The 12,466-nt window shown below is 40.7% G+C and overlaps 1 protein-coding gene across 6 annotated transcripts in view; it reads right to left on the bottom strand.

Moving 5' to 3' along the window:
- The window catches only part of SPATA13 (spermatogenesis associated 13), a 161,875-nt gene that overhangs the window by 7,695 nt on the left and 141,714 nt on the right, over positions 1 to 12,466 (bottom strand). For all 6 annotated transcript variants that reach the window (XM_069883227.1, XM_069883224.1, XM_069883225.1 and 3 more), the window contains 7 exons: positions 9,988 to 10,124; positions 9,386 to 9,565; positions 8,135 to 8,320; positions 5,259 to 5,438; positions 4,363 to 4,595; positions 2,087 to 2,216; positions 1,176 to 1,548 (listed from right to left, as the gene is read on the bottom strand). In XM_069883227.1, the coding sequence (XP_069739328.1) occupies positions 1,176 to 1,548; positions 2,087 to 2,216; positions 4,363 to 4,595; positions 5,259 to 5,438; positions 8,135 to 8,320; positions 9,386 to 9,565; positions 9,988 to 10,124 (1,419 nt within the window). The remainder of the gene's footprint in view (positions 1 to 1,175; positions 1,549 to 2,086; positions 2,217 to 4,362; positions 4,596 to 5,258; positions 5,439 to 8,134; positions 8,321 to 9,385; positions 9,566 to 9,987; positions 10,125 to 12,466) is intronic.

Raw genomic sequence — 12,466 nt, 5'->3', positions numbered from 1 at the left:
TTCCTCCATTGTTTATACTCAAGGGGACTGGAGTTAATTGCAACAGTTGGTGCAATGGGGAAGAATTTTCTTCAGCTTACAGACCACCTACAATGCATATGGAGGAGGCTTTATTTTTGTCATATTTACAACAGTATCAAACAAGAGAAACCCACTAAGATCAAAACATTTATATTTGTAATCTAAAGACTATTTCTGTTTTCTTATTCTTCTGACCAGGTGTTTTAAGTCAATATGGAATATGGGATTTGGCATCTTCTTGATTCATCAGTTCTATCATCCTTTTCACTGCACTTCCAACTTTAACCTGCTGTGATCTAAAGCCTAATCCTGATGAGTGTTATAAAATGAGAAGTTCTCACGCAGTCGACACACACAGATGCACTAATATTTTCATTACTGCTTTAGGAATATTAAAGAGTTTTATTTTTCTTATTAGTGTTGCTGTCTTCTCCGTGTATGTTTTGCCCATGAAATTTTGGTGGAGGTGATCTTAAAGGAAGCATGAAATGATGCAAAAACTAAAACAAAACCCCAGTCTCAAATGTAGATTCACACAGAATACACTGTCCTTGGAGTGTCTCACAGGCTGCAGGTCTAAAGATCCTAGGATTTGCTACCTTTTTGCTTGCTCAGGGTTAGGCTTCATTTCTCTGTTAACTGCTCAGTGGTGCTTTTGTTTGGGCTGTAACTAATGAAACCATGCAACCCCGTGTGTCCTGCACACAGGAGGTGCCACTATATGACATCCACAGTATAAATCTACAATAATTGCTTCTTGGCTTTATAATAAAGTGTCCTTTACAAACAGATGTTTTAGGCCGATGATTCATACAAAAGTGCTAGGACTTTGAATGGATTTTAGTTACCAATTGGTCTTTGTGAATTGCATCTTGTCATTTCTCCTACCTCATTCTGCTCTGTAATTCACCAGAATCACACGGGTTACACTGTGACACAGATGTTATAGCTAACTGCCCTGGATGTCTGGCCCACAATTACAGGCCAAGCACACCTGGACAGGCTTCACTTACACAGCTAAAGGTCATGTCAGGTAAAGAGACACCAGTCCCAGAAGGCAGAGTACACATCTGCACAAAGCATACTGAAGTGTAAAAGCAAGAACAATACCCTTTGTTTTTATGACCTTTTAGATAGAAAATCCTTTCACTCACCCATTTCCTTGTCTTCCCAAACTCTTCTCCTTTCACTTTCACAAGCCTGCATCCACCTCTTTTTATCCTCCTGCTTTTTTGCACAGAACAAATGTATCTCCTCTGTTGCTCTGTTTATTATCTTAAAAGCATTTTTGACATTAATGTTGAAGTCTTTGTCTCGTCCATCTTCAGTATCCACAATTTCCATATCATCCATATCGATACGATCTTTATAATACAAAATGTCCCTTCTCAGTAAGTCCTTCTTACAGAACACAAGCTGATGGTCAAAAAGGAAGAAAGTCCTCTGCTGGCTTTTGCCTTGCTTTAAGATTTTGGTCAGTTCTCCTGAGTGGATCAATTCTGAGCTTCTGGCTAACACATCTGGTCCCTAAGAAGAGAGATATATGCATGAAGGAAATAATATTTTAAGATCTTGCTGTGGCCTAATCAGTCTCATTTTATAACCAAATCTTAAGTTCATGTATTTTTATTGTATTTTTGTCATTAGATTTGAAAATGTCATGGAATATAGATAATCTCATACAGGCAAACTCAATGAACGTGGTTCTGTTGTACTTTATTTCACTAAAGACTTTGAAGCAGGTTCAAGATTTGGCAGAACGACTAAAAATCCAAAGGCGAATCTATAGGTTTAACACTTCAAAAAAATACATTTTGCCACCTCAATCCAGTGTCATCTTAAAGACAAGTGTCCATGTTAATGCATGCTGCTCTTCCTCATTTATGATCAAGGTAATCAGTAACAGAATCACTGCAAATTAAGCAATTGGACTTTTCACTGAGCAATGACCAGTTCAAAAGTAGACGCAATAAACTACCAACTACGCAGAAAGGCACATCCAGTAGAGGACATGAAGTACAGTACACAGTACCTTTGCCCTGGAAAGGGGCAGACTGATACTTACCTCCCAGTCTACGATAGAGACCTGCCAACGTGCAATCTTGTCTATGCTTTCTAGTCTTCTTTTTCGCTCATTGATCAGGCATGCTACGTTCTTCATAGTCTCATATGCAGCTTTTATGTTGTTATAATCACTGTGAAATGTAATCATGTTTCAAAGATCACTTATGCAATGGATATGATGCAATCACAAACTGTAACACAGTACTTGAAGCATCAGGCTGCGTTACCCGTTTATCTCTCCACTCAAGGTACTTAAATAAGAGAAACCAAATTCTCAGCTATCCTGAACCTCACGTAGTCGTCTGTCCATTTCGGTACTGCTGTACTGCTAGGCTTTGTCCAGGAGCAAATTATTAAGCTTGTAGAAGGAGGCAGAGGAGGTAGATTAATGAATTGCAATACTGTCTCTACTGAAAACAATGGAGGAACTCCCATTAACCTCCATGATATCTACATTTCACCAAAGGAATTTGGTTTTAAGCAAAATTGTAGTGGGATTTTATTGGGAAGGGCATTCCTTTAATTGTGTTTAACTGTATTTTCTCCTTCTTGTTCTCAGTGGCTGGGTCAATGAATGAAGACAGAGGATGGTATGTGGTCAGAAAAAGTACTGAAAGCCACCTCAAACAGGATGAGATAGAAACCCAAAAATATGGGCATTGAAGAGAAGAATTACAGGAGACAATATTGGCAAAGTGGCCTATTTTCACAGAACAAGTGTGTGACAGCCAAGATGGTCATCTTGCCCTGCCTGCTGCAGGTCAAATGCAAGCCTTCTGTCCTTCTTCCATTGCTTTGCTCCCCTCCTTCCTTCCCTGAGCTCTACACATGCTTTTGAATCTCCCCAATCTGTAGGCAGATTTTCACTCCCCTTTGAATAGTATCTATCACTCCTTCGCCTTCCTCAAACAAAGTCTGAGAAGAGAGAAGGGAAGAGATGTATTTCTTGCCTGTAAGTCCCAAAAGAGCAGCTGCCTTCTCTCCTTTGTCAGAACGCCTCTTGAAAAGGGAGCCAAAAGCAGAAAGGACCATAAGCCAGAAATAAATCCTGCAAAGGGGTCAGCTTTGCTGTCCTTTTTATCTGCTTCTGTCTCAGTTTCTATTTTCATTGGGTGCTGCTGATGGATGCACTTCCCTTCTAAATCTGTGTGTTACTCTCCTCTCTATTTATATCTTTGGAAACTCTTTTCTGCTGCACTGTACACAAAAAGAGAGATTAACAATAACAGGATCCTGCTAATGTCAGGGAGACGTCCCACAGGGTGAGAACATGATAGCCATGCTGCTACTCTTGCCCTTCCTTATCTCGGTTCCTTCTTTCTCTGTCGGTGTGTGCATAACTCCACACTTGCTGCATAAACTATGGACTTCAGGCTGTGCACATCAGATCTTCAAACTTTTAATGAAAACAAAACAAAAAACTACCAAAAAGCCCAGTTGGCTGGAGCTTTACCAAATCTCTACATGGGTGTAGGCCTGCTTGTTTGTGAGCAACTCTGTACACTGGGCACTCATCTGTGCTTGTAGGCATCTCTGGATGCTGTGCCAAAGAAGAGAAAAACTATGGATGGAGGGTGGCAAGACCTTGCTGTTGCTTCACCTGCAGGTTTAATAGCTCAAAGAATAATCTTTCTAAAATTAGTGGAAGAGATGTGAAATAGATACCCATGTTAGTAACTGGTATTGCAAGACTTGCTGGGTAGCCACAGAACTGAATGGAGGCATTTCACGCCTGAACGTCAGTAAATCACATCCCCTATATTTTGCCCCAGCAAAAATCCTGTGGTCTCCAAGGGGAGTTTTCTCACGGTTAAAGAAGTGCAGACTTAGGCCAAGGAAGTATTGCCTCAGGCTGCATTTGGACTTGAGCACAGGGGTCACAATGGAACATTTTTCTTGCAGTTGTAAAAGGTAAAAAGGCAGACGATTAAAGATAAAATCTTAATTTAGTCAAAGATTTAATCAGCTCAGGGGTATACTAGAAAGGCCAATAAACTGTAACTTCAATTCTTACTTATCACAGCTGAAAATCTAATATCTGGACTTTATTGCAATGAAAAGGCAATGTCTATTAATAATAAGTTTCTAAAAATAAATCATTACCTCCAAACCTGCCCAGATAGTGTGGTTTTTTTCTCAGGCCATCTTTGCCTTTTCTTGCTCCTGACAGTGGGAGTTCTGTTCCTGATCTCAAAAGCCTTAGTGTTCTGTCACCCAGAAAACTTGAGTAATTAGGCGGTATTACAATTATAAGATTAGGTTTTTTCATTCTCTCACCTGTGCTCCTGAGTGGTGTATTTGAGCAATTCTGCAAGCTGCAGAGGATATTTGCAGATTTTCTGAACGGGTGTGAGAAGAAAACCATCAATGGCAATGTCAATCATCTGCTGAAGCAAGCGACAGGCCTCAAAGAAGTGACGGTATTTGCCCTGTTTCATTAGTTTGGAAAGTTCAATGCAGGCACTGGGATGATTGTTACAATACTCTGAATAAATAGCAAAGCCTTCTTGCTGTTAAAAAAAAAAAAAAGGTCAAAGCTTTAACTAAAGTTTTGTCTATAAAGGAGAAAAGATATTTTTGTAACTTCTATTGTAGCTATTATATCTAATTACATTAATCTATCTATTTCCTGTACTGTTTCCAGGCTGGTCAGCCTTAAAACTATGCAGAAATCTACTTTGTAACTGTCAAAACTATGTACTTTCTTTGTAAGGACACAGAGAACACAGAAAAAGAGGCCTCCATCGAGTCAGGATAATCAAGCCCACTTCAGGAAGCACTTTTTGGGGGGAAGGTAGCTATAGGCTCAGCAAGTGCCTGTCAGGAACTCACAGCCTCTTTCCCCACCACCTTTCCTTATTTTCTTTAGGAAGTTTTAGCATGTCCAGTATGAGATCATCACAAATAATCCAGCTAGTCTGTGACCATTACAGTTTTGAAAAGGAAATGTAAAACTATATACAAAGTTACATGCTTGCTAAAGACAAGGAGAAATCTAAAACATTTAAATAATCCTTTAATTGTAGATTACATTCTAAAATGCTAGCTATACATAGTTTCATACTTGATAAGCACTTGTTACTAAAATCCCATCCTAACATGGTAACTTATAATCTTCTTATCATATTTTGATTTTGTTAATTTCATAAATAAAAACAACTTTTGCAACTTACATGTTGAAGAAAACATGACCCTATTTCACTTAGATGAGGTTCCTCTTTGTTGTATTGTTTCTCAAGATCCTTCAGAAACTTCCTTTGGAACTTGTAAATATCTTCAATGTTTCCAAAAATGGTGCTTAATTGAGCTGCAGTGAACATTCCTGTATGTTTGCGGCACTGCCGAATATAACCCTGGAAATGAAATAAAAAGCTTCTTTAGTATGAAGATGTGAAAACAGTTGTTCTACCCTGTCTACCTCTCTGCTGCTTCAGCTGGCAAACCCTGCTGTGATCTACAGGCAGGTGAGTGGTTTCCCAGCCATACAGACAGGCAATTTCAGATGTGCATTTGAAATGCTAACACATTGATTTCTGCAGTACAGCTTCCCTCTCACAGTACTGTAAATCAATCAGGGAACCAGAAACCCATAAAATGTGTAAGGCCCATTTGCATCTCCTTTTTTAGGACTACCTGCCAGGTGTGCAGCCCTGTGTATGCCTCTACTTTAGCTGCCATGCTTTTTTGTAGCAATTTCTCTGTGCCAAAAAGAATTCTCTATGCAGATAAGAACAAACCCTAAAACAATTAATACAAAGACAATTTCTACCATGGATAAAATACTGATCTTTGACCATTAGGTAAGTAGGGTACAGTCTAAGCAATTACAACATGTTGAGATTGCTGATGTTTGGTAAAATCCATACAGAATTGGCAGGAGGCAAATAGTACTGGCAAGACTGCACATAAAAATATGATCTGTTTTCCAGGTTTTTTTTCTCTTTACTTTTAAGAACATCACAGGTGTCTGGCTCATTTTATTCATACCCAGCATTAGGTAGGTACTTAGCTTAGTCCTCCAGTTTTAAAATACACTCAGAGCAAATTCTGCTCTGCCATCAGTAACCGACATTAGATCGTATTGGCATCATATAGCTAAGAAGCAAAGGTACGACTGGAGTCGCCTTAGGGCTGAAACACACTTCATGAGCTGCTACTCACAGCCAGCATATCCTTAGGTACCTGTTCCACAAAGCTGAATGCAGCAAGGAGGACGCAGTGCAGGGGCTGAATACCCAGGAACAGCTGCTGTGCTCATACTCTCCTACCAGTTACGACGCCAGGGTACAGAAAAGTACGAAGGTTAACTGGAGTGATAGGGGTTATCTGCCAGGCTCCTCTGTTTGGCTGCTCTCAGGCAGCTTTCCCTCAAATCGCTCTGAGAGCAGACAGCTGTAAAAAGCCTTGCAATTGCTCTGGTGATGTTTTTACCAGGAAGTAACCCTGAATATTGCTGGCACTGGTATGAATATTCCTGTCTCCTCTACAACCATCTGCTCTGAAAGATGTGCAGCGGCTACACTGCAAGCTGGCTGCATTTACAACTGCTAGGAGAATAACTCCCACAGGAAAATGAATTCCTGTGCAGCTTTTGTAATGTGGACTGCTGACACTTCTTGAATGTAAAATGTTTTTTGGGGTATACTACAGCTTTGTGATGCTGACTGCATCAGCCCTAGTGATACATTCTAGTGCAGAGCTTGCAAATTTGGATTACTGAGATAGGTTCTCTGGTTTAGTCTTACTTAGGTACATTTCAGCCTTGTGTCCTGCTTGCACCACACTACAGATTCACTCTGAGAAAAACAGACCATCTTTCTCTACCTGGCATGTTGAACATGGAGCACAACCTCTACTTGGAAAATGGGTGTTTGCTCGCTCGTACTAAACTCAGCAGCATGTCAGATTTAAAAAAGGAGGTATAGAATATATGTATTACAGAAATTTAATATTACTATCAGTCTTAGAATTAACAGATCAGTAAAATATGAAGGTCATGTCTTGGAACACAGCTAACCACGGTAGCAACATAGCTGCATGTACAAATACCTCCTTGATTGTTCAGGCTTACTTACTTACTTACTCACTACTTAATACTAGTAAGAAGTAAGTAGTACTACTAGTAAGTAGCGAATCTAAATGACAAAACTTATATTTCATGTTTTAAAATAGCCAACTAGAGACCAATTTTAGTCCTTTTGTTTTCCCTTTCCTTCAAAATGCATAAAAAAGGCTTGATCTAAAAAAACATTAAAGAGACTGCTGTCTTGTCTGCCTGGTTATCCATGAAAGAACCTGATGATGAATGCTGGACTAAAGTATCACAACATGGCAAATACAGAGAGAAAGCTAGCAAACTCAAGATACAAAGAATATTTTGTCAGGTTGCTTAGCACCCTTCCAGATGCAAACAGCAAGTCAAATGCAAGTTGAATGTGTCACAGTCCACGTCAGAAGATGGAAATTTTGTTGAAAAATATTAAGAAGCTTCCTGTTCCACGTGTGGGCCTCCAAAAAAATTTGAACAAAAAGCAGAAAAGCCCCCCCATTTCATGGTTCAAGCAAGCAAGATCATTCTAAAGCACCTTTATAGACTTCTTCATAGCTACTAAGCTTCTGGGAAAAGTCTCTTCGTTGAGGAAAAAAAAAAATACAATCTCACCTGGCAAACATTCCCTTTGCAAGTTACTTTCAAAACTTTTGTCCCTGAAATGTAATAAATTTACTGAAAGTTTTCTATCTAAACCAAGGCATAGAAAGTTCTAAATGAACTGGACTTCATTCTCTCATTATTATGGAAATAGCAGTCAAATAAGCAAAGCACTTTTTCCATGTCAAAACTGGAAATTTTATTTTAAGAAAAGGAAGTGGTGCCTTGTGGCAGCCGGCAGAGAGGAAAGCCATAAGAGGATACAAGAAAAGTATGACTGACAGCCTTGGAAGTGCAATTGGGAATATTTTGATATGAGAAACCGCTCTGGTTCTCAGCTTATATGGGATGTTTTGTTCATATTAGGTCAGCAAAATGCCTTCAGGTTAAAGCATGTACCTCACAGATGTCCTTGAGATGCTTGATATAGACTCGTTCTGTGTTCATAATTTCCTGTATAACGTTGGTTCTCATCTGATCCTTGTTTTCAGCTATTTTCTGACGATGCTTGCTCATATCTGCATCTTGTTCTTCATCCTGGATACTACTACAATTTTCTGGCAGTTCTTCCTGATTAACTCGCAGCTGCAGCCAGAACAAACAAAGCAAACCAGAGTAAGGCAGTGAACTTTTGCAAAATGTGTTAAAACTGTTACAAACTTCTTAAACGAAGGTGAGAACTTCCTACAAGAAATTACTTGCTACAGAAAGTTCTCATTCTTACCTTATAGAGTTCCACAACAGGATTTATGTCATTGTATCCACTGTATATTCAAGTAAAGTGCTGAGATTTCTGTTTGGTTAAATATATGGATTTCAACTCACAGTATCTGAGAGGTACCATGTTGTGTTGCTGTATATTTTTCAGACTTAAGCTTATTTCTGACCCTTACTAATAGTTTGTGTGTTATTTTGACCAAGCCAGCACATGGGTAAAACTTACAAAAGCAGATAACTCAAACACTTTCAAACAGTGCCCCTCTGTCCCAGTTCCCCATCTGCATGATGTGGATAACAGCATCTCCTTTTTTGACTTTTGTCTGATGGCCCATGTTGGCTGGTGATAAAGGAAGGGCAAAGGTAGGAGCCACCTCTTGTACTTTGTGTAGTACTTCATACAGTGTGGCCCAAGACTAATTACAGGATCTCAAAAAGTACTTTAATTTCTAAAACACAGATCAATTTTATACCATTTGAGAGTTACACTGTCATTAATCTGGCTGAGTTCTGACTGAGGAGTTCAGTCTGTGAACCAGATTCCTACCCAATGTTGTGACAATAAATTAAGCCTTAGTTTATCTAGAAATGCCCCCTGCATCCTCATGAAAAATGCTGCATCCTCTCTGTATACACTGATTGCTCCTGGTGGAGTCTTCTGCTGCCCTCACTTCTGCTTGAGAAATTCCTTTACTTACAAAAGAACACGCAAAGAAAGAAACCAGACTAAAAGATGTCAAGAGGAGCTAAGGGATCTTGGGGTATGATTCTCTATGGCTTTTTTTCCTTGTGAAGTCATTAGGAATTACACCACCAACGTTCAGATACAAAGATGCTGAGGATTAGGCCCTTCACTTAATGCCACGACCATTGCTGTTGCACTCTGCTAGGAATCTCACGTGAGAATGGTGCAGAAGCAAGACAGTTACTCACTCTGACAAAGCTAGCTGGAAACCAGGCTTCCTTGTCCTCGTTTCTTCCCCACCACCAGTCTTTGTTGGAAGCCTCTAAAACTCTTATGACATCCCCAGCTTTGAAGCCCAGCTCTTGATCATCCATCGTCACATGGTCCCAGAGAGCTTCTGCATAGACAACGCTGCCATCGCTTATCAGCTGAGATGGGAAGAAAATGAACTTGTGAAGGACAAAAGATAAACAATGAACTGTTCATAAACTACTAAAAGATCAAAATACCTCACTAAAGTGACCATAATTACTCATGTTACAGCATAAAACCAAAATTCTGGACTTTCAGCAACCTATGTGTATATTTATTAGTGGGAACAATTAGCGTCCTTCCCCAGAGCAGTTAGATAGGCTAATGAGTTAAGCTTCCAGGGAAGTACTAGTCACTGTGCTCTTCCCTTGGCATCTGCTTGTGGGCCCTGCCAGAGACAGAACACCGTGGCTGCTGTATTCTTCACTATGCTGGCTACTGCCATTGCCGTTTTTATTAACATGAAACCTCCGATCTGTGGAGAATACACTCCTCTGCCCCCATTGTCATTACAGAAGTGCAAAGCCCAGGACGTTACCTCATTAATTGCTAGCTGTTCCCCTCCAGGCTGCAGGTACCTGGGAGTGGCTTGGCAGAGCTCCTCATAACTGTAGTCTTCCTCACTGCCATTGTCATCCACTAAGGCTGAAGATTCAGTCCCACCATCTGCAGCAACTAAAACAAAGGTGCAACAGCTGTTTGCTTCATCATTTTTATGATTCCCCAAAAAAACAATGCAAGAGAAATCACTGAGAAGTTGCCTTTTTTTTTGTCACGAATATAGCAACAACAGCAGAAGCACCGGGCAGCAGGGCTCTCAGGAAAACTGCTTTTCCGCCACTGAACACTTCTTACTCTTCTTGGGAATCTTCTCATTTACCAGCTGGTGAAACTGAGACATTTTCCTTTTTATATGTGAAAAACAGAACTACAACCATTATTTATTTGATTTTTTTACCCAGAGGAAATCTCCAATAACCTAAGTCAGAAGGGACATCTCACTGCCATTTCCCACATCACAGGGGAGAGGGCTGATGTGGGCATCCAGCACTCAGCAGGGTCACAGTCAGTGCTGGGCTTGGTGCCGTAACATCATTATGTGCCCTGCAGGGATATCAGGACTGGATGTCTCCGTGCCCACTCACCTGTGAGAGGGGTGCTCAGCCCATGCTGCACCCCTGCTCTGAGCTGCCTGCCAGCACGGAGAGGCTCACTGGGCAGCCCACAGGGACTCCAATGGACAGGGAGTCTGGGCCAAGCACAGTGTAACTGCCTGAGAAAAAACTTGTTACGATTGCCCCAATCACTAGAAAATTCTTGGTTTGACAATTCAACATTTTCGGAGCAGAGGCAGCTTTGTAAAGAAATAGAGGCCAGAACTAAGATGAGCTTCATCTCATCTTGTAATGGTGAGGGGGCTGGAGAACAGGCCTTATGAGGAATGGCTGAGAGAGCTGGGGTTGTTTAGCCTGGAGAAGAGGAGGCTGAGAAGAGACCTCATTGCTCTCTATAACTACCTGAAAGGAGGTTGTAGAGAGGAGGGAGCTGGCCTCTTCTCCCAAGTGACAGGGGACAGGACGAGCAGGAATGGCCTCAAGCTCCACCAGGGGAGGTTTAGGCTGAACATTAGGAAAAAATTTTCACAGAAAGGGTCACTGGGCACTGGCACAGGCTGCCCAGGGAGGTGGTTGATTCACCTTCCCTGGAGGTGTTTAAGGCATGGGTGGACGAGGCACTGAGGGGCATAGTTTAGTGTTTGATAGGAATGGTTGGACTCAATCATAGAATCATAAAATCATAGAATAACCAGGTTGGAAGAGACCCACCGGATCATCGAGTCCAACCAATGATGAACAAATAATCAAGAAGTGTTCATGGCCCAGTGCTTGAGTGTGCTCTTTGGTGCTTGTTAATTTCTCCCTAAAGATTTATTCTTATGGCAGTGAACACCTAGAGAGTCTAAAGATTCCACAGTGCTCACAAATCCAATTAAAAACAAAGTAAAAAAATGAAAAAAAAAAAAAGCCAGAATGGGCTGCTAGCACTGAACTCCTTTTCTAATGGTTACTGTGTCTCAGGTAAGTTGCCATGCAGCCTGCAGAGCATCTCTCTCCCTATGGAGTGCCTGGGAAGGGACCTTGAATCGTAATTATTGAACCTGCTGCTTCCACCTAGCAGCAAGGCCAGGCATCAGGGCCCTGACCCTGCCTCCTCTCTGCCCTGCTTCAAGCCTGGGTACCGCCTGCCTGCTGAGCTCTGAGCTCCAGATGAGTGAAAGCCACAAAGAGATGACGCCTGGCTTTACTCCACACACCTACACAACTAAGAGGCACGCCGCTGCCTATCTGTTATTTACCTAATAGGGACAAACACTTCAACCCTCTCCTTACAGACGCTCATACCATCACAAGCATCTTTGGTCATTTGGGTATCGATTTGCAAGAGAGATCAAATCTGATTACCGCACAGATTCACTAAAAACACTTGAAAATTTTTTCTTTTCTTTAGAAGTGGAAAAATAGGCCATAGTCTTGATATAATAGAACATGGATATTCAACCATTTTCTGCTACTCCCCAGCTTTTTAAACATACACTCATGTTAATGGTATAATTTGCCTAACTAGTGAAGATGCAGAATCCCTATCTAGAGAAACAAGGTCTTTTCCCCTGCAAGCTCATAAATCTGAGCACTAATAAACTTTTAAAATACATCTTGTGAAACTTAAAACTGCTTTATTTAAAAAAAAGCATATAAATACTTCATTAAATCAATTTTTAGCTTATAAAGCAACACCCCAAAAAATGAATCCCAGAGATCCTTTATACATTTCCACTGTACTATCAGTACTGCCTGCCAGTTTGTTCCAGTAACAACAGCACACCAGAATAATCTAATTCATTTGGCTCTAGATAAAAAATGGATACAATTTTGAGACCAATAGCTGCTCGTTTTTCTGTAGCAAACCAACAAGCTTACATTGTCTTCATAGTTAGAACGAAGCAAAAATCAGTCGCT

This window comes from Phaenicophaeus curvirostris, chromosome 1, assembly GCF_032191515.1.
Source record: "Phaenicophaeus curvirostris isolate KB17595 chromosome 1, BPBGC_Pcur_1.0, whole genome shotgun sequence".
NCBI lineage: Eukaryota > Metazoa > Chordata > Aves > Cuculiformes > Cuculidae > Phaenicophaeus > Phaenicophaeus curvirostris.
This window is presented reverse-complemented; position numbering and strand designations above follow the sequence as displayed.